Here is a 22,605-nt window from a genome sequence, read left to right on the forward strand (position 1 = left end):
CTCAGGGTATCCCGTAAATAAGGAAGTTTATCTCCAAAATGGAAAGGAAAACTCCAGAGAATGTGCATCGCGGGCATGAAGGGGTACAACGCACTCTGCACATGCTACGGGCGGATTTCCATGTTACAAAGGCACGACAAGACATGTAGGACTTCATTCAGGACTACGTCACATGCCAACATAACAAGACCAAGCACCTCCCAACTAGTCCCCTAAAACCGTTGTTGATTCCAAATCAAGTGTGGCTCACGTCACGATAGACTCTGTAGAAGGGCTTCCCCGCGTCAAAAGCAAGTCATTGATTCTCACCATCGTTGATTGTTCCTCAAAATATGCCCGCTTCATCCCTCTTGGATAGGGCATCCTTACTCGACGAGCTCCGTGACGTGTCTTCTTTGACGAGACCATGCGCTTGCATAAAATTCCTACTTCCATTGTGAGTGACTATGATACGATCTTCACCAAAAGCTTCTAAAAGGAGCTCTTTATGCACTCAAGTGTGCGCCTCAACCTCAATTCAACATTTCATCTCCAGAGCGACGGGCGTCGGAGGCGGCAAACAAGGTGATCATAATGTACCTTTGATGCTTTATGGGTGATCGCATTGGCCACATGACTCCAGTGACTCCCTTGGGCAAAGTACTGCCACTAACTCTGCTCGTCATGGCACGCCATTCCAAGTGGTCTATTGGCGACCTTCGCGATCCCATCGCTCATATGAGAATGATGCACGATTTCAGGTATAGAGCAGGCCTTGCTCGACCGGGACCAGTTCCTCCATGATGTAACAAAGCATCTTTTACATGCCAAGGAGTATGGCAAGCTCTTCTACGATGGCAAGCATCATGAAGGTGGAATTTAAGATCGACGATTGGTTGTGAGTGCACATTTTGCATTGCCTAGAAACCTCCCTGCTAAACCAAGGCTGTAGCAAACTAGCGTCGTGCTACTATGGGTCGTTAAAGGTTCTAGACCACATCATCGACGTCACCTAAAAATTGAAGCTTCAACTTGGTACTCATATTCACGATGTCTTCCATGTCATCATCCTATAGCCCTTCCATGGTACGCCTCTCTAGACGCTCCACCCATGCTGCCACCCATGGTTCATGGTCGTGCGCAACCTAGTCCTTTTAAAGCAGTGCCTGGCCAACTAGCTTGCAACATGTGGCAAGTGCTTGTGCAGTGGGCTAGTCAACCTGCTAATTAAGCCACTTGAAAGGTGCCATAGTTCTACCCTCACTATCCCACGTTCTAGCTCGAGAACGAGCTATTTTAGAAAGACGAGAGAGATTTCATGGTCAGGATTGAATACAAACGACAGGGCTAGGCCGAGCACTTGAGGAGGACGGCAGCAACAGCAGCTAAGCCTATTCAGTTAGTTGCTTTGTCAACTAAATATTTGGGTTTGTTAGATCAAAATAGATTGATGAGGCACAACATCACCATTCTCGCTTTTATCAAGGTTTACACCAATCTACTTCCTCACCTCCTTCCCTTAAACACCCCCCGCCCCCACATGCGCCGAGCCTCGACGTCACAGCCCCAACAGCGAGGAAGGAAGCTGGCCAGGTAGAGGTAAGAGACTTCCCACAACTACCTGTCATGTTCCCTGTCTCAGGGACGTAACACATAGACTATACATCACAATTAAACATATTTTCCCTCTCATCGCATACTCGCATACTCTGCAACTGACCTAACATGTAGCTTACCAAACATACAAAATATATCAATTTAAGTAGACATTATGCATTATACAGTAATGATTAAAGTGTTTATGTTGTTATCTTAGATAATTCCTGTAACAAGTACCTGGAATTCAACACCTGCGAGAGGACCTAGGGACTGAAATGTTTTGAAATCATTAGATGATACAGTGACCACCAGACCTGAGTTTGCCCATTTCGATGCACGCCGTGGAAATGACATGCCATTGATGCACAATTCTGATGGATTTGTGCTAGTTAGAACAACCTGCAGACATGTCACAACTGCTGGATATGAGAGAGAGAGAGAGAGAGAGAGAGAGAGAGAGAGAGAGAGAGAGATGAGCGCCTTACCTGTCCACCAGGGCACATGCAAAAAGAGTAACAACTGTGGCTTTGTTCGGCTATATCTAGATCATTCTCTTCATCTCCTTCACCGATAGACTTCACTATCTAGTGATCTGCTACAGGTATCCGGCCACGTCCTTTGTTTACTTCAGCAGCCAATTCAGAGTACTGCAATTTGTGGTGGTAGCAATAGCATGCACAACATGAGCAGTTATCAGCATATCATTAAAATACAGTAGGATACGACAACCTACAATCCAAGCTGGCAAGTGGCAAATAATTGAGCATTTGAAACATGATTTACTAAATTCAAAATATGCTCATACAACAGTTGAAAAGGAAACAATATAGTTTACAAATATTACAAAATATCACATGATAAAACAGTAATATTGTTAGTACCAATGGCGCAGAACAACTGATGGGAGCAAGGCTTGGCCGCTTGGGCCACCTTTGGCCACAACCAAGCAAGAGAGGGCCCAGTTCTATGCTTCAGTATCTTATCTATAACTGTAAATGACTTCCTTCCTCTAGTACACCACATGGTTCTTAGCTTAGTACACTGGCTACTTTTGCATTTCAGTTAAAAAGGGGTGAATCTAAGTTCTTAAATACAAAAACAGATCTTTCTCAGCTTCTCTCACAAACTGGGAGAAAGACCTTCGAACAAAAGACAGTTTTCCTATTTTTCCACTGATTACAAACGGATTGCTTCCATGCATATTAACACCCTAAACCTCACGTGACCAGTTCACTAAATTACTCAGCATTTTTGAGTTAATGCAATGGTGGAACACTAAATTACCGAAATTAAATATCATGCATGAAATATAGTCAATCATACTGCTTGGTTATCCCGGAAGAAGTTGATCTGAACTAAGAAAGAAGTCTTACTTGGATACTGTTTATCAGTACTTGAGGATGCTCAATTCGGTAGTTTACCGAAATTAAGTCAACCTGTAAGAAGAACCTGCTTTTTTCATGAACTGAAGAGGAAAGTAAATTACAGTTCAGTAGTTGCAAAGATAAAAGTGAGCAACATATAAAACCACATAATGCTACAAGAAGGGGGCTATGTCCAACTGCTCTGCACTTCAGTAATTATACATCTCAAGTCCTACTTATTCCCAGTTTGGCTATATACAATGTAACCAGATTAGACATTTCTAAGGGAGCTAGCTTATGTAAACAAAATCATGTTATCATCACCCTAGCCTCTGAAAGTTATGTTCTGGTGTAAAGGAGAGTAAATCAGGTCGGCAAGACATTGTTAGCTTACAAAACAATGGCATGGCAAAAGGTTCAGGGGTTTTAATAGTTTATAACAAGCAGCATCTATTGTTTTTCTCTAAGTTATAAGGTTTATTTGATTTGATTGACCAAGGAAACAATGTTTTTGTTTGGTTCAGAGACTAACATGCATTTTACGCACCTCTAGTGTCCAACAAAAACATAGGGATGTCTGCACTTCCTAAAAAACGAGGAAAGATTTTGTGCCGCATGCACCCCACGCTTATACTGTTGATTAGCATTGGGATATGTGATGCATCATATAAATTTTGCATTTTGAGTTGTAGCACACATCCTGATGCACAGTGCACAATGAATGGTGTGGATATGTCGAAGATTAATTCCTGACAATGTATCCGTAAATTGACTGAGTACCTTCGAGTACAGAGATTAATCACGAGACGAGATAATCGATGTACACAGGTTCGAGCCTCTGATTGGTGTAATACCCTACGTCCTGTGGGGGTGTTGCTGCCGTATATTGATGATCTCGAGTAGAAGCAATGAGGCTAAATCTATTACAGAGAATATATCAGATCTAATCTAACCTAAAGCTAAAGTCACCGAATATCTTCTCTGCTAGGGTCTTGATGCTTGTCTCGAGTTTTCTCTCTCCTCCTCTCCCTGGCCTTTTCGTCTTATATAGGGGTGAGGTACCAACTCCTATCCAGTCGTGATCGATAGGGAGTTTCTTCCTTGGTATTAAAGTAGATAAATCTGTTTTGAGTACTAATCGTATCGAGTTAGGTAACCAATCAAAACCTTCCTGATATGTACTTTCTTAATTCCAGATGTATCAGGTACCGCTGATTCGGTTCCATGATATCTAAAACTTCTTAATATGTGTTGTACATACCCTATCCATATATGATTTACTCCTTATACGTATATACCCCAAAATCAGATATTCGACAGTAGCCCCCTAACTCTACTCAGGAGGAAAGGTTTCCATAAGCGCCCACTCGAATAGCGCCAAATTTAAACTCTACTCAGGAGTAAAGTGGATCAGTCTCATAGTCGAAAGAATTAAGCATAGGCGGGTCCTTCCTCGAGTATCGAGTGGAAGCTCAGTTAGGTCGAGCGCCCTGCGGCTAACCGCACTCAAGACTTGAAGGAAAAGACTAAAGAACTCAACTGATCGACACCCGACTCCGAGTAGAGTTAAAAAACCTTTCAAAATTTGAAACGACGGGTGTGGACGCATTTAATGCGGGCAGAAGGGCGTGCAAAGATTCACACGTCGTCATCATACCGTTTTTCACGCCAGTCGAAGCATGGTAAAACGGGTGTGATTGTCGAAGAGACGGTAAATTTTCCCTTTCCGAAGCGGAAACGACTTCCGTGTCATACCTTGAGGCAGGGCCTATTTATCTGAGTAGAAAACTCTATCGTCCTACTCTCGTGACATCCATTGCAACCCTACCCTTCGATCTCGTCTCCAAAGTTTTTCGACATGATCTACTTTTGTTCAAGGATTTTCGTCGCTCTCCCTGAGTCTCATGGCCGAGAATCCCGATTGGGTTGCTCTGCCATTAGGAGTACTAGATACCATCTCCAACAAGATACTGTACCTGGAGGATTTCGCTTTCTTACGCTATGTCTACACTTCTTGGTGTGAAGTGCATAGGGTGGCAGAGTTTGCACCATGGATCTTGAAAGGACCATTTTGTGCACAATGATGGCTTGGTCAAGGTGCATCGTCTGGAGAGCGAAGCAATTTTCGATCTTCGTTTTCGAGGTTTAGTCGGTGACAGTTGGGAGATAGTCGAGGCCTCAAGCGGGCTCTTGATCGTCATCGAGCGAGGGCGCCAAGTCAAGGGCAGAGTAATCAACCCAGTGACAGGATGGTTCTCCGACCTTCCGCCACTCTCTTATGATGCGTTTTGGATAAGCCTGGAGGGATGTGTGATGCGAAAGGACGGGAGACTATTTGTCATCGTCGTCCCAAGGATGCCATGTTTTCATCTTCAGATGACAAAGGGTGTGCATGTGTTTCTTGTCGATGGTCCACTACGCTGGTTCCAAGTCTCTAGTAGCAAATTCTGGTAGCGCATTGCTGATTTCCTAGATTGGATTGCTTCAGGGGATCCATCTGGAGTCATGCAGCATTGGAACAGTCGATGCCGGAGTTTGAACTCTAGCAGCTTGGTCTGGGGGGGCACTCGACTTATCTTGGACGAGACTCGCTTGTTTTTCTTGAAATCTTGGGGCGACCAAATTGATGATCCTGCTGAACACAATACTCAGACGCTAGTTTCTATTCATGCTTTTAATGATGACATTTGGGAGTCTCTCGACTAGAAAGATCCCTTGGATGAAGGACAAAACAATTCTGTTAGGCTTGACTTCTGAGGTTGTCCCTCCAGTACCAGGGATTACTAACCCTGGTCGAACTCTGGGCTTCCGTCGGACAAGTTCAGCTTACAACCGAGATGAATACTCAGTGCTCGAGATTTCGCACCCCGACGTTGTTTCTAGGATGGTCAAATCCCTTGAAAGGAATTTTAAGTGGCGTTCTTGTAGGTGGATATCTCCTAACTTTTCCCTTAAATATGTAATAGGCTTCTTCTTGTTTGATCATTGTACTGGAGGCGCTGCTGATATTTTGCCTGTCTAAATATGTTACTACTACTATTTTCTTGTCTATGAAATAGAGTTTAGCACGAATAGATGCAAAACCGATCAGAGAGTGCTATCGTTATTCTCGAAATTGATCAATGGTATATCTGTGATACCTGAAACCATAGCTAGACAAGTCATTAGATGCGCGGCCCTCAAGTACTCGAGAAGACCGTAATAGTAAGGAAAAAGACTAATACAAAGCTTAGAGCATATCGGATTTTCTGCAAACTTTTATCAACTTGCGCATTCAATCAGCACATAAACATGAACTCGATAGAGAGCACACGCGAGGCAGACTAGGACTTCAAAACCCTTTTGGCCGTTAGGCGTGAGATGTCTGACAATCTCTATGCCGTTATGCCTTCTAAGGTATAATTATCCGTTATCGACCCAACACATGCCTCCTTTGGTTCTATTCAATGTGATCGACACAGAGTCAGATAAAAATTCGCAAAAAAACATGGTATTATGATGTAGCCCCCGACTCTATGGTCGAGGAAGTAATTACTCGATTGGAGAGTAAAAAAGGACATACCTGTACCATTGGTCGATAATGTAGTCGAACAAAGAGTAAAGTTCCAGCATCGAAGGTATGCGATGTAGCTCCCGACTCTCTGTTTGATGTGGCAATCAAGACAGAGAATAGAGCATATGCATCAACACACCATCCTCAACTGAATACTCGAGAGTGCAAGCCCCTGAGCATTATTGTTTTAACTGCGATGTGAATACCGAGTTAGCTCGAACCGCCAAGTAGGTGGGCATTAAAAACCCACTCCCGTTTGTGCGTGTTTTCACTGCAATCATGATTTGACGCATCATAATGACCGCCCATCCCTCTTTGCAGAGATGAGACAAGCCATAGTGCCATCATGACATCTCGACTTCGCCAAACGTGCTACACGCCCGAGGCGACGCCATCGTTTCGGATCTTGACGACTATGTTTATACAGTAAGACCCGTTCCCTCCGCTATAAATAGAGGGGACTCGGAGCTGTCTGTCTTTCATATCGCCCCCCCTTTGTTTTCTTTGCCCATTGCCTTCTAGGATTTGTAGAGCTTGAAGCTATGGCCTCCACTCCATCTCTACCTCGTGAATTAATCCCAGAAGTCCTTTTCCCTAGGCCTCCACGCCATGGTCCCTCCTGATATCATCATCGTTTCCTCCGACAATGAGGACTTGAGTGGTAAGCCTAAGAAAGAGAGGGGAGAAGCGCCCACCGTAGATAATCATCGTCCTCTTATTCAGTGTGTTCACCATTACATCAAGATCTATGCTTCAAGCCAGACGGCGCAGCGCTCCGCACGGGGCAAGATCGTGACAACCCCTCCGACAGTGCCCCGGCCAGATACCCCGGCCCCTCTGCCAGCGTTGGCCTTGACCCTCGGAGCATCGACGGCGGCTTCAGAACCTACGGGCTCTGACGACGAGTCTGTTTCGACTCCTGACTTGCTCTCTTGGGTCGGCCGTTTCCCGGCTGCCATCCGCAAGCTAGTCGAAGAGAAGAAGACGGGCGACCAGCAGATGCGCCGAACTGGAGAAGAAGCCGGCCGAGCTGCAGAGGAGGTGCGACGAGCTCACCCAAGAGAAGGCCGCGTTGGCCGCCAAGTGCTCTCAGCTCAAGGAGGATGAACGCACTACCCTCAGCATTCTCTGGGAAGCCTTCGGAGAGCTGACGGATCCCCAGGTAGCCTCGGGCTAGGGGTGATCGAGCCGAAAGATGACTGCACCGCTCGAGCCTGGGCCTACGCCCTCCGGGTCCTTGCGGAGCACTTCACTAAGCTCCCAGCCACCCTGGCGTTTAGGGGTGCGAAAGACGTCTCGCAGGCGGTGAGGACGACCGCGGAGTATATCTTCCGGTGCTACCGCAATCGTGATCCCAACATCAACCTGAACTTGGCCGGGGAAGGGGCCGTGGTTGCCAAACCCGAAGCCGAGGAGAGACTTCAGCAGGAGTGCCAGGGGGCGATGGACTACGTGACGTCCATCTTCCGGGTGGAGGCCGCCGAGGAGTAAAAAACTCGATTGTAACTTTTGTTCTGTAACATTTTTGAATGGAACCCCCACGCTTTTGTTTCCTGACAAGTTTTTGTCATTATGGTCGTAGAGTTCCCGGAGTGTCCGAGCCTTCCGCCCGAGCTGGTCCGCCGCCTAGGCTGATTGGCCCCCCATCCCTCATCGAATCCCCGACCATACCCGTCGACCACCCTTCCGATCGACATTCCTTGGAGGCGGCGACCAGATGTGTGCGGGGGTTGGGGGTCGAGCGGGCGAGTACGTCGAGCGACCTTCAAGGTGCGTTGCACCGACCACTCGCATCACGTGATGGTCCTAGGTTATACATGTAGGATTCGACCGGTTGACATCAGTGTAGCTTACGATTCGTCTTTTGACTAGCCTGCCAGGAGGAGTTACTCGGGGCGCAGAGGGACCTAGAATGGGTGACCAGGGAAAGCGCCCAGTAGAGAGAGAAGTTCTACGACCGCCTTCGCCGCTGTCGGGAAGATCTGCATGCGGTGCGAAAAGAACTCGAGCGGCTGAACAAGGAGAGCGACGAGTGGCGAGTGGCGTTCTACGACCAACTCTGCCAAGCTTTTACCCCTTTTGACTCGTTGCTTCGGTTCGCCGATGTCCGGGTTCATCCGACCCCTAGGAACACCATGACCGGTCATATCGAGTTGTTTCTAGCGGCCTCCAAGGAGGTAGGTGGCCTCGAGCAAAGGATTCGCGAGACCGTCGGAGACCATCTTTTTGAGGTCGGAGTCTCCGGTGCCTGCCCTGACCTTGCCTGCGTCCGCGACCACTTCCCCGACCTGGACCTCTTGCCGGCAGTTGGCGCCAATTTTGAGGGTAGTCGGATGACCACGGAGGAACTCGGCGTCCAGGCTGATTCATTTTTGTATGCCATTCGTTCCTATCTTTAGACCGTCCGGTTCGACCCTCTCAGGGGTATTTTTGGGTCCTAGGAGTAATGTCGTAGGTTTGTCTGGAACCAGCCTCCGGGCTTTGTAATGACAAGCACTGGCCTTTATGTGAGTCTTTTCCGTGTTCGGATGATGAATAGCCTTCGGAATGCCTGTAGCACTTAGGGAGGATCGCATCAAATCACTCGCAAGCAACGTTCCTGGTGCTGAGGGAGACCCTTAGCACAACGAGCCTTTGGTGGCGACCAGCGCTCAACACGATCTAGGACTTGTAGCTTTGTGGTCGTTAACCCTCGGGCGCCTTTACCCTGTCATCGTGCGAGCGGATTAGCTTTGGATCTCATCCCATTAACACGAGCGAGCGGGCTAAACAAATCTTGGAATTTGGCGGGAGACCGCGTTTGTCCGTGGAGTCCTGCAAGATAGAGAGTTCGATTACTTGGATTTGACAAAACTTACAAGTCATATCTACGCTCGTCCAGAAGGTCCTGCAAAATAGACAAACAGACTTGTCGTCGAGCAGCCATATACACAGAGCTAGCGCTCCGCGAGCTATATGATCGGTGACTGACCACCTCGGCAAACCCGACCGCGTGAGGTCAGGAAACTGGAGGTCGCCAGTGACCAGTTTCACGCGTGGTGGTCACGGCCGTGCCTGAGGGTAGGAATTTAGAACCGCCTGGGGCTTTAGAGAATGGTCCCACGATGTCCAGCCCCCATACAGCCAAAAGCCGAGAGAGTGGTATGGTTTACAATGCCCGGACTGGTAGGTTTGTATTCCGGTCGTGGTGCTGGCACGACTCGCACCTTTTCACCTGCTCGCGAGCATCTTAGAGGGCGGTGGGAGGTTCGGCCTCCACGACTTCCTCCGAGGATGTTAGGGAGCGTTGTGCTCCCCTCATCCTGAGCGATGTATTTCAGTAAAGAGTCGTTGCTCCCTTGGTGGTAGAGGCGTCCCTCTACCAAGGAGGATTCTTACGGTTAGCCCACGTGACCTTTTCTACTGACACATCGCCGTTAGGGTTGCTTGATTCTGAAGGTAATTCAAGATCTGATCCATCCAAGTCGTACCCGAATCGAGCAGGCGACCATATGATGGCCACCCGAGGTCGACGGCACTGAGGGAGGCGTTGCCTCCAAAGGTGTTGCCTCTGGTGTTCCGTTTCCAAACGGAGCATCCCTTTCGCGTCGGCCCAAGACTGCAGCAGGTGGCCATGTGAGTCTTTTTCTCAAAGACTCCGACCAGAATAGGTTCGCAAGATGAGGCTAGACAGGCCAGCCAAAAGTTCAAGGTGTAGACCCTTCTATTCGTCCTTGGGTTCAACCTACTCGGAGAAACGACACATGCGATTAGTTCCCGGATACTCTTTTGCTGGATCGAATCATACCTGCCCGATGGTTTCGATTCACGTCACGGGGCTGGGGGGTGGCAGTCCCAGCGTGGTGAGCACTCTTCCGGGTGAGGCTACCACCGAAGAAGCCCGTTCCCCCAGAGCTTGCGGCCTGTGAGCTCTCCTTGGCGCCGGGAGCATGGATGGCTCTGCTACCTCCCGTCGCCTCCCGAAGCCTTCGGATCCTGATTCAATGTCCTGAGTTTTGGACATATCGGCTCCGTTTGGGTCGTACCCGACGAAGAACACCTCACAGCAACTCGAATCCTGAACCCGGAAACGTGCCCCCTACCTAGTGCGCCAAATGTCGGGGGAAAATCGGTGACAATGATTTCAAGGTGTATCGGACGATGGGTGCATGATCTTTGTTCTGAGAGTGCCTACTGAATTTGTTTGTATATGTGCAACTCAAGAACACCGAGGATTATTCCAGGTTCAGGCTCTCTTAGGATAATAGCTCTACATCCTGTGTATTCTTTTCTTTTGGTCTCAGTTGGTACAGATGATGTTCTTACCCAGCCTTCTTCACCTCCTTAACAAGCTTGGTACTCCTCCCTTTATATATTAGAGGGAGAGAGGATTTACACGTGAGTTAAGACATAGACCCAGGCCTAGCTAGAGCTTCCCACTTAGGCCCATCATTACTAAGAGCAGACGTATCCCACTTGCTTTATGACACTATAAAGCATGTCCCATCGCTCCACCGCCTCCGTCATCCCGGTCGCCTGGACTGCCCTGTCTCGTCCCCACGCGTTGCCTGCGCACTTGCAAAATCATAGTAAACCTCCTGACATGCCTGTCAGGCCATGCCGTAGCGTTTAATGCTTCGGGACGGAACATGGCACCTCTGCGCCGACTACGCCTTAGTCGATCAGAAAGAGAACCTAGGGAAGGGAAATACTTGAGTGAAAAAATATTTACTATGATTAGACTGTTTAGACACATACCTGTCCTGGTGACTGGATGCGGAGCTTGGTCGGAGAGCCTGGTTGCGTGGTCGCTTGCTGGTCGCGCGGTCACTGACTCGTCGCGCGGGGTGACCACGGTTCCGAACAAACATGGCATATAATACATGCTGATATTTTACCAACGTGGGTCCACCTGCGAGGGGACCCCACTATTCTTTACACCGACAGTACTCCTCAAGTAAATTTATATCATCCGCTCGTAAGTGCTCTTGCCTTCTTCAGAGTAACTTTCCACTCGAGGTGATCTGAACTACAACTCAGCCGGGAGCACCGTTTCCGCTCTATAAACCAAGAAAAAGGAGTTTCATCGGTGACCCTATTAGTTAACGTATGAACGGCCCATAGTACTGAGGGAAGCTCTTTTACCCAACGTCTCGAGTAGGCTTTTAGCGTGCCGTAGACCGGAGTTTTGATACCTTGCAAGACTATACCATTAACACGCTCAACTTGACCATTACTCGACGGGTGAGCTACTGAGGTGAAACAAGTCTTAATGCTGAATTCTTCGCAGAACGCAACAAAGGTTCCGCTTCTGAACTAGATACCGTTATTCGTAATTATCCGATGTGGAATGCTGAATCGAGTAATTATGCTCCTCATGAACTTCTTGGCCGCTTTTGCGGTTATTTTTCCTACGGGTACGGCCTCTATCCACTTGGTGAATGTGTCAATAGCCACGAATAAGAACTTGTAACCACTTTGACCCTTGGGAACGGTCCCAGGATATCCAAGCTCCAAACGGAGAAAGGCCAAGAAAGAGGGATTGTTTGCAGAGCTCGGGCTGATCGAGTGGTCTGCCTTCCGAAAAATTGGCAACTTTCATACTTTTTGACCAGCTCGGAAGCATTCTGGAGGGCAGTCAGCCAATAGATCCCTGGTGGAAAATTTTTCCGACTAAGGTGCAAGAAGACACATGATTATCACACGTGTCTCTATTGATATCGAGTAATATTTTATTGCCATCTTCCTGAGTAGAGCTTGCCGTTAGAGATTCACTTTATCAAGATTCATTAAGATTCTGTTACTCCCCTTTCGGTAGAACTTATCGTCTACCAAAACGTAGAGCTTGGATTTGCGAGCAATTTTCTCTGCAGACGCATCATCATCAGGGATGTCTCGACCCTCGAGATAGGCTTGGTACGGAGGCATCTAAGTCAGGTTGTGTTCGAGTAGTGTAGCATCCGTGTCTGCGGGTTCTGCCTCGCTGATCTGACCAGACTACTGGTCGGGTTGGGCAGCATCTGTTCGTCGAACTGTCGGGACAGATGGCTTAAGGAGTTTCTCAACGAAGACGCTCGAGAAGAAGCGAGTCTAGCAAGTTCATCCACACCAGAGTTATCACTTCTTCTGATATGCGTCACTTCTAGCCCTTCGAACTTTTACTCGAGATTTCGTACCTCGAGTAAGTAAGCCGCTATGTTGTCGTCCAAGCACTGGTGCTCCTTTTGAACTTGGTTTACGACTAGCTGTGAATCCCCTTTCACAGGAAGTCGTTTAATCTCAAGCGATGCAGCTATGCAGAGCCCGTTTACCAGTCCATATTCTGCAACATTATTAGAGGCTTCAAAGTCTAACTGAACAACGTACCTGAGTTCGTCGTCCGTTGAAGATTTGAGCACAATGCCAGCCCCTGAGCCCTGGAGTGTGAGCGATCCATCAAAAAAGAGTGTCCAGTGATCTTCGACCAAGTTTAGCCTTTTTTCCTCAACGCTTGTCCATTCGGCGATGAAATCTGCTAACACTCCGGATTTCATGCTGTGCATGGTGCATAGCTTACATCGAACTCATTTAGTTCTACCGCCTATTGCGCGATTCGTCCAGTAGCTTCCCGATTGTGTATTACATCCTTCAGCGGATACGTCGTTATGACCGTGATCCTGTTCGCTTGAAAGTAGTGCTGTAATTTCCGGGAAGACATCAAGACTGCATATATCAGCTTTTATACTTGCGGGTATCGTAGCTTAGCATCGTGTACTTGCGGGCATTGTAGCTTAGCATCATACTGCATATATCGGCTTTTGGACATTGGCCTTTTTCTCGGGGCATTCCCGTTCGACTGCTAGTACCGTGCTTATGACTTGTGGGGTAGCCGCAATATATAAAAAGAGTTCCTCTTTCTCGTTAGGCTGTGTAAGAATCAATGGGAAAGATAAGTACTATAAGGCGCGTTCCGCTTCCTCCACTCGAATCGATCTTGTTTCTTCAATAACCTGAAGAAAGACATTCCTTGCTCGTCCATCCTATAAATGAACCGACTAAGAGCAACGATGCAACCTGTCAGTTTTTAAACCTCCTTCAGTGTTCGAGGTGATCGCATCTGTTCGAGCCTCAATTTTACGCGGGTTAGCCTCAATGTCACGACTTGACATCAGGAAGCCGAGAAGCTTGTCGGACGGCACACCGAACGTGCACTTTTCAGGGTTGAGCATCACGCGATACTTCCTGAGGTTATCGAATGTTTCCGCGAAATCTTCGACCAATGTGTTTCTGGTTTCCGACTTGACTACAACATCATCGACGTATGATTCTACATTGCGCTCGATTTGGGGTTATAGACACTTTTGAATACACCTTTGATACGTAGCACCAGCATTTTTTAAACCGAAAGGCATCTTTATATAACAAAATACACCAAATGGAGTAGTAAAAGCTGTTTTCTCCTCATCCTCTAATTCTATACTAATTTGGTGATACCCTGAATAAGCATCTAGAAAACATAGCAATTCGCAACCTGCCGTAGAGTTGACGATCTGGTCAATGCGTGGGAAGGGAAAATAATCCTTGGGGCAAGCTTTGTTGAGGTCGGTGAAGTCGACGCACATTCTCCATCTGCCATTGGCCTTCTTGACAAGAACGGGATTCGCAAGCCACGTAGGATGACGCACTTCTCGAATGAAGCCCGCCCTTAGGAGTTGCTTCCTATCTTCCGCAAATCTTTGTTGCTTCTGCACCACAGGTTTGGCGCCGGGTTTAACAGCTAGTCGATGCTCGATCACCTCCCTGGGGACCCCGGGCATATTGGACGGTTGCTATGTGAACACGTCTTAGTTTGCCTGGAGGAAGATGACGAGTTCGAGTTCCTATTTAGGGTAAGATTGGCCCTAATCTTAACCGTCTTGGATGGTTCAGACGGGTTAAGGGGCACTGTCTTGACACAACCACCGGTCTTCTTATTGTTGACGCCGTCGTTGATCTTGCCTTTGGCGCCGTCGGACTCAGAAGTGCTAGCAAGACTTACGAGCGTAGAGTTTTTGGCCTCAACGACACCTTGGTGCCTTTGACGCTTGGAATCTGCATCCTTGGGGGTGATAGCTACTTGACCGAAGTATTCGACCATATCCAGACTTTGCTTATCGCATTTGACCGCTGCGCGCTGATCCCCTTTAACTATAATAGCCCCATTAGGACCCAGGATCTTGAGCATTTGGTAAGCATAGTGAACAACCGTCATGAACTTATCCAGCATTGGGCGGCCTAGAATCACATTGTACGCCGTCTCGAAGTCCGCGACATCAAAGGTCAGCTTTTCCGTGCGGAAATTGTCGGGCGTGCCAAACGTGACCAGCAGCTCGATTCGGCCGAGAGGCATGGTCAATGAGTTGGGAGTTATGTCGTGGAAAGGCTCGACTCCTGTTTTAAGTTCTGATCTATGAATTCCCATCTTATCTAAGGTTTTGAAGAAAATAAGGTTGAGTGAACTACCACAATAGACCAGAAATCTAAAAACTTTGATGTTGAGTATGGTCGGCTAAACCACGACCGGGTATCGACCAGGATGTGGTATCGCGATCGGATGATCGGTTTGACTAAAGGTGATCGACTGTTCCGACCACCTAAGATACCGAGGGGGCCCAGTTAGGGCCAAGTTGACTTCTTGCTCGACCACCTTGTACTGCTTTTTAGACTTGTACGTGGCAGATCCTCTAAAGATGTGCGCCAAGCTGTGATCTGCATCATAAAACTGAGGCTCGCTGCCCTCAACGTTTGACATAGCCTGCTTATTACCACGCTTAGCGTTCACCTTGATCTTTTCATCAAGCTTCTTCTTGAACACATAGCATTCGTCGAAGTCGTGTTGGTTGCTCCGATGGATGGGACACCACTTCCTGCCACCTCGATTGAGGCCTTTGTTCCTACCGACCGCAGCTATAGTCGTATTGGGTCCCTTGCGCTTGTCGTTGGGTTTGGTCTTCTTTCCTCCACTTTTCGAGGACTCGGGTTTGTCCTTGCTAGATAGAAGATTTTTAGCGTGCATCTGCGCTTCTGCTCGTTTTGCACACTTGTCGCTAACTCGAAAAGCTCTTTGACCGTACGGATCTTCCGAGTAGCCATCTTTCCACGTAAATCTGTGTTCTGAACACCTTGTTTGAAGGCAATGATTACCAACTCATCAGAGATGTTCGGGATCGTGTTACGCTTGTCGCTGAACCAGCGGATAAAATCTCGAAGAGATTCATTGTCGCTTTGGTGTAGCTGGTGGAAATCGTTCTCCATTCCTCGGCGCTCGAATGTGTCTTGGAAATTGGCTATAAACTGAGTCTTAAGTTCTGCCCATGAACTAATCGAGTTAGACGGCAAGTTTAGCAACCAGGACCTTGCGGGTCCATCAAGGACGGTTAACAGGTAATTGGCCATTACTCGATTGTCACCACCGACTGCTTGAATAACAATGGTGTAGATCTGCAACCACTCACTAGGATTGATTTTCCTGTTATATTTCTGGATCGGGCCCGCTATGAACTTCTCAGGCCACCGAATTGACCAAAGTCCGTGTACTAAAACCTCGCAGCCTCCGTCAAACTCATTAGGAGGTGGGGGGGACCGTCACGCCTGCCTCTTCGAGCAGGGGAGTCATGTCGACCATCCCGTCCTATAGATCTGTGGTCATAGTAGCAGCGATCATCTTCACGGCGTTCTTCACGGTGGTTTTCGATCACCGTCCGTAGATCATGCCGATTGCGAGGAATGCGATTCCTCAGGTCTTCCTTATTTTCGCGCCTATGGATAGGGCGCCTACAGTTTGGCCCACATTGTCGTGTTTGAGCTCGACCATCTGAGCTTTCCGTCTGAGATTCCCATACTTGAGAGCGTTCCCGCCCGTGGCTCCTTGAGCCGGGACCGTACCTACTGGGGGGCTTGGAATTGCTGGGATTATTTGCTTGAGCAACTTGGATTTGAGCTGCATCAAGTAGGGTCTTGACTTGATTGACCATAGGAGTTAGCAGATTCGCCGAATCTAACTCTGGAATGCATCGAATGATCAGATACGCTCCTCGTATGTTAGTGTCCGGAGTATTGAACATGTCGTTACCAAGGCTTGGTGGCGGTCGAGCCGATGAGGCTTCATGGTAACTGTTCGGAGGGAGCTTCTCCCTTGAGCTGTGAGTCGTCACAGGTAGAGGCGTACCCACCAGAAGTCGTCAGGAGAGGTCAGGAGGCATCTATTCTCCCGTGGTCCGCCGGTGAAGGGTCGTGTCAGGTGCATGCAAGGCTCCAGCTGCGGATATTTCTGGTGGTAACTCGGCGCCAGTACCGTTGGTGGCAACAACTATCACCGGATCTTTGAGAATTTCCGTGTCGTGGTTGACTACGACCTCTGGACCTATCGCCAATGGGTCAGCCGATGGGGGGTTGTTGCTTCTAGCCATATATACGAATCGATCTGTTCGGCTGCTCTGGCTAGCGTTAGAATCACCGTCACCACCCTCGTCGCCGCCGGTGTCCATGCAGTGGGGAACATTAGGCTTCGCGGGATCCCACTCGAGATGTCCCACCTCACGGTATGTATCCACTGGTCTGGATTCGAGGGTACTGGTATGGATCAGTCCACCTTGGCCGTTCCAACAGAAAACCATGGTTCCGAAGATAATCTCCGAGTCGACGAGAGGGGACTTGAAGCTGTCCGCCGTCGACTCGAAGTGGTCGTAGAAGCCGTTGTCGGAGAATCTAACGTAAACGTGAGCCCAAGACATGATTAATCTTGCAAAGCAGAAGAAGGGCCCTACCTGACGCGCCAACTATCGAAGATTGGTTCCTGACAATGTGTCCATAAATTGACTGGTACCTTCGAGTGCAAGGATTAATCACGTGACGAGACAATCGATGTATACAGGTTCGGGCCTCCGATTGGAGTAATATCGTACGTCCTGTGGGGGTGTTGCTGCCGTATATTGATGATCTCAAGTACAAGCAATGAGGTTAAATCTATTACAGAGAGTATATCAAATCTGATCTAACCTAAAGCTAAAGTCGCTGAATATCTTCTCTGTTAGGGTCTTGATGCTTGCCTCGAGTTTTCTCTCTCCTCCCCCTCCCCGGCCTTTTCGCCTTATATAGGGGTGAGGTGCCAACTCCTATCCAGCCGTGGTCGATAGGACTTCCTTGACATCCAAGTAGATAAATCTGTTTTGAGTACTAATATTATCGAGTTAGGTAACCAATCGAAACCTTCCTGATATGTACTTCCCTGATTCCGAGTGTATCAAATACCGCTGATTCGGTTCCGTGATATCTAAAGCTTCTTAATATATGTTGTTCATACACTGTTCGTATATGATTTACTCCTTATACATATATACCTAGAAATCAGATATTGACAGGATATAGGGTGCATGGGGCAACCGGAGGCACTTTTATGTTTTCCAAAACATGGCCTAATATTCCTCATTACAATTTGTCTGCCATGTGACATGGGCATCATCAGTTTAAGTAATATCAAACTAGACTTTAAGTAGCAAAAAACACTTACAGCAAAACTTTTTGGGATTAGATCTCCATTATGCTGCTGAAGCATACTGTATGTATCACCTCCATTATGCTGCTGAAGCATACTGTATGTATCACCAGCAGAGTGGCCAGCTGCCAAAACAACCGCATCAAATGGTAGTTCCTGGTCAACAGAACCTGGCTGTAGTCCTGAATCAGAAGCCACAATTCCTTTCACCTCCCCATCTTCCACTGTAATGTCATCTACTCCAGCATTAAATCTTATGGTAACCTGTTCAAAACAAAATGAAATAGGGTTACATTAATACATGAGATCTTGCAGGACCAAAGAAAATACAAAGCTTACCGAAGATAGATATGTTCAAAAATACACCCAATTCTTAAGTGGTGCCTGAAATTCTGCAGCAAGGGAACAAGCTTATCAGTACCCAAGTGAGGTTTCCCATCAATTAAATGTTTGCAGGGCCCCCAAACTGAACAAATGTTTTCATAACCTGAAATCCAAGACACCATGGTCAATAGATTAAACACATCGAAGAGGTCAATTATGAACTAGGATATCGTTGCTCTTTATGAAAACTCTTCTACTTTAGATGGCAATGTGTTCAAACAGTGGGTTCTTTTTATAACATGATCACGCTGTAGAATTGCAATATAAATCAGGTCTAGGGGTCTAGGGGCTTCAAAACCGAATTCAAGATTTCAACTCTCAGTACTAAATCCTTAAATCAAGAAGCACATCTCTCAAGAAACTATATTGCAATATCCAAACTTAAAAAGCTTTCGCTAAATCGGGCCGAAATCAGCCATACTGTCCATGAACAGTATGGCCATTAGCTTACTGGTTACCACAGAAATCTAGAACCCTGGAAGGTGCATCACTAATTTTTTTAAAATAACAATCTGATAGGGTTTATTATTTCTATCTGAAGCTATTCCATTCAGAAGTAATGTGCTCTTGAGCAAATGTGAACATTTACACCAAACAATAACTTAGGTTGAGGTAGAGCAGGATGATCCCCGCAGCCTGAACACAATGAAAACGTAATGGGTTGTTGGAAAAATGAAATATCTGACCATGAACCTTTACACAAAACGTAAATTGAGGTAGAGGAGGAAAATTCTCACAGCCTGAACAGCATCAGCATTTCTTCCTATCCTGGTCACGAGCTTCCCATCACTCCATGTACCTGCACCACCCTGCTATGATTAAGAACAGAAGATCAAGAATGGATGGTCTTAAGCCTTGAATAAACATGAACAAAGGATAAGTTGTTTGATAATTCCTTCCAGTTCCCACATCGCTGATAGATACTCAAAAAAAAATGGCAGTGGCTACGTCATGCCATAGGAAATTCCTACTAGTAGAGATCATCAGATTAATACCCAATTAAGATTCAAAATATTGCATAAAAAACAGAGCTCACTTATTCAGTATGAGTTAACAGTTTGCACATATTTTTCAGTACAAGTTAGCTTTTAACTATAAATCTGTATACCTTTTGTGCTGTAAATACATAAGAAAACAAGACAGACGAAATGGAAAGGTTAAATGGAGAGTTCTACAGAATATTTCCTTCATAATTCATTCAGTTCATGGAGAACACATCCTCGTATGATTCCAGATGCATATAAAGGCTTAGCATGTCTCACTATAAAAAAATTCCAGTTTACATAATTAGTACAAACAATTCATTTTAATGCGATGCAATGTTGCATTCACCAATCAACTGTTTGGAACACATATCCAACAAAAGAAATCCTAGCACTATTTCATGTACAAACTCAAGTAACAAACTACACCTTCAAAGACCCATGTATCCAGAATTTGCAAAAGCCCACTCCCATTAGATTACCTGACCAAACAGAACCTGCCCCTAGGAGTTACCACATGAAATGATCACTTATGTTTATGTTACTAGAATGATATTTTAGCCATCTTTAAAGACAAGAGTTGGCAGGAACTGCACATTTTTTTAGAGGGGTGTGGGGACTTGAACCCATGACCTCAATCACCACAACCTTGCTCTGCCTCTAGACCACATGTGTGTGCCCCATATAAACATCTTTAAATACTTAATCAACAAATTACATATTTTAAAATTACATAACAGAGACACCTCTCTCATCATTTTCTGATTGAAGGATCCGTCTAACTGCAAGTGCACCAATGTCACGCCCTCTTTGTTCAACAGGTTGACCATGCTCCAATAAAGTAACTTTCGCACCAAGTTCACCTAGCACGAGGGAACCAAACAAGCCAGATGGCCCACTTCCTATAACTGCCACCCTTGGCTTCTTTCGTGGAGGACAGATAGATTCATTATTAATATTTTTCCTGATTTCCAGTTCATCATCAGAACCTTTCTTGTGAACATTGAGCATGCTGACCAAATCAGCTGCTAACTTCTCATCAGACATGTATTCTACTGCTCCAAGTTTGGGCTCCAACCGAGCAATAAAATCCCATGTCCTCGGCTCCATATTCAGAAGCCTTTTTACATCAATATCAACAGTATAGAGAAACTGAGGTTCTTTCAAAATCTGCAGATGTAAAATATATTTTCTTTAGTCACACAGAGTTATGCAGATAAAGCGATGAACCAATCAGCATTTGATGGTACAGAAGTAACAAATGATTATGCTACATGTGCTCTGTAGATGAACTCATCATTGTAAGACAGAGATGTGTATCAGAAATTATTATGATAAATCCCAGGTATCAATAAATATACTGAGGATCAGATAACTACATTACTAAACCAGTAGATTGCAATAAGCAGATTTCACAAAATTGCAGTTTCATTCAATGTAGAAGGAAGTTGACACAATAAATAAACTCCAACATAGAGTCAATTGAACAGATAAAGGTAAGCCTAAGTGACGACAAAATGGATCCAAATGCTGTAGTGTGCAAGAAGAAGCAAAACATCACGAATGGATCTGGTCTGTGTGACATGGCACAAAAATACGCTCTCGACAACAAAAGATATACAAAAATAATGAAGCAAGACCATCAAGAGAAAAAAGATTAGACATAGAAGACCAAAATTCTGAGCACAATTTCTATTCCACAACTTCACGGAATTTTTTTTCTGAAACCATATAAAGGAACCTAGAACTCCACAAAATGTCATTATGGGGCTGTCTAGAATGGTTGCAAACATAGAATCCAATTCATCTGCATAATTTCAGCAGTTTCGACATCAAGCAATCAAGCATGTAATTTCAACTAAGTTTTTATACCATCTCATGGAAGGACAACAAATATTAACTAAGATAGAGATGATATCATTCATTAATGAACCTTTCGTACATCAAATGAGTTGCGGATAACAAAGAAGACCTATTCAGGAAGCATAGAGGCAACCTGCAGCACAGCAGAATAAATTAGAGGCATAAAATCGCAGGAAAGATCTTATAAGCAACATCGAGGAGCACAGTACTAGAAAAAAAAATGCGAGAGCAGTCACAGTTACAGGGTGAGGAGATACATCATCAGTAAGTGAAGGAAAACATGTATAACTGGGTTAAAGCCAACTCATGCTCAAAGGCATATCAGTATGGCACTAAGGCTTGCAGCCTAACATCTGAAATTGCTCCAGGCAGACGGCCACTGGATAACAATTTTGTTTGAATACAACAATCCTCCTGCCAGTTAACTCCAACACATGCCTCTTATGCATGATACGCAATTCAGCTCGCAACATTGTTGAAACTTGAAAACATGCAGATGCTAAGTCCATTGCAAACCTCGCTTAATTAAGGACCTATTTTCAAAACCCAAACAAAATACATACATGAAAGGAGGTTACCGGTAACTCAGGGATTGTGTAATTGCCTAAAGGAGGGAGGGTCATGTTAACTAAATGGAAATCACAAAGCTAAAATGTATTTCATCTAGAACCAGCAAAGATAGTTTTAGCACACAGAGCACTGACGCCTCGGAGTGTATTAACCCTACAATTCAACGCCCTAGACCTCTGCTTCAGCAAGCCATCGGCGATTCACCTAAAACCTCGCAAGTGTAAGGCATTACGATTTCGTCACCGCCCCATCCATTCAAAAGGTGGCTGGTTAGCGTACCGGGAATTTGATGGCCTTGGCGATGGCCTGGAGGAGCGGCGGGGAGACGCCTATGAAGTCTTTGCCGGGGTCGTCGCGGGCGGGGACGGCGAGCTTGGAGAGCCGCCAGTACCCGGACTCCCGCCCCTCGCTGCCCTCCTCCGGGGAGGAGGCCTGGCGTAGCAGCTCCTTGTGGCGCCGGTCCAGCCGCTTCTTCTCCGATGGGTACCGCCGCTTCCACGAGCGCTTCGCGTAGCGCACCACGGCGCCGCACCAGCACCGGCGCGGCCTCGGGAAGGAGGCGGTCGCGGCGAGGAGGAAGCCACGGCTAGGGCCCAGGTGGTGAGGAGGCGGGATGGAGAAGGGTACGAGCCTGAGGCCCGAGGCGGTGGCCAGTGCCATGGCGGATGATGGGGCGATGGGAGAAGGGAGAGCGCCCCCCTGCGGATAACGTGGGTTTTGCCTGTGCGCGAGCGCTACGGCTTCGTCTGGGTTTATATGTGACGGCTACTCTCGTTCCATGAGTTTCTCGGCCTAACGGCTATTTTTCTCGAATTAATG

At 46.6% G+C, this 22,605-nt stretch overlaps 1 protein-coding gene across 2 annotated transcripts; it reads right to left on the reverse strand.

Annotated features, from left to right (window-relative positions):
* Nucleotides 1-1,734: 1,734 nt before the first annotated feature.
* On the reverse strand, nucleotides 1,735-22,529 carry LOC133884441 (uncharacterized). Of its 2 annotated transcripts, XM_062323859.1 has the most exons (8): nucleotides 22,066-22,529; nucleotides 20,100-20,523; nucleotides 19,108-19,169; nucleotides 18,326-18,378; nucleotides 18,002-18,250; nucleotides 2,952-3,043; nucleotides 2,064-2,225; nucleotides 1,735-1,977 (listed from the first exon to the last, which is right to left on the reverse strand). In XM_062323859.1, the coding sequence occupies exons 1-5, from the start codon at nucleotides 22,444-22,446 to the stop codon at nucleotides 18,241-18,243; spliced, it is 930 nt and encodes a 309-aa protein (XP_062179843.1). In that variant the 5' UTR covers nucleotides 22,447-22,529; the 3' UTR covers nucleotides 1,735-1,977; nucleotides 2,064-2,225; nucleotides 2,952-3,043; nucleotides 18,002-18,240. The 2 variants fall into 2 exon arrangements, 1 of the variants encoding a protein (XP_062179843.1); XR_009903113.1 differs by lacking the exons at nucleotides 20,100-20,523; nucleotides 22,066-22,529 and having other exon boundaries at nucleotides 18,326-18,473; nucleotides 19,108-20,093.
* Between the last annotated feature and the right edge of the window lie 76 nt (nucleotides 22,530-22,605).

The sequence above is a fragment of the Phragmites australis genome, chromosome 11, assembly GCF_958298935.1.
Source record: "Phragmites australis chromosome 11, lpPhrAust1.1, whole genome shotgun sequence".
In the NCBI taxonomy this organism is placed as follows: domain Eukaryota; kingdom Viridiplantae; phylum Streptophyta; class Magnoliopsida; order Poales; family Poaceae; genus Phragmites; species Phragmites australis.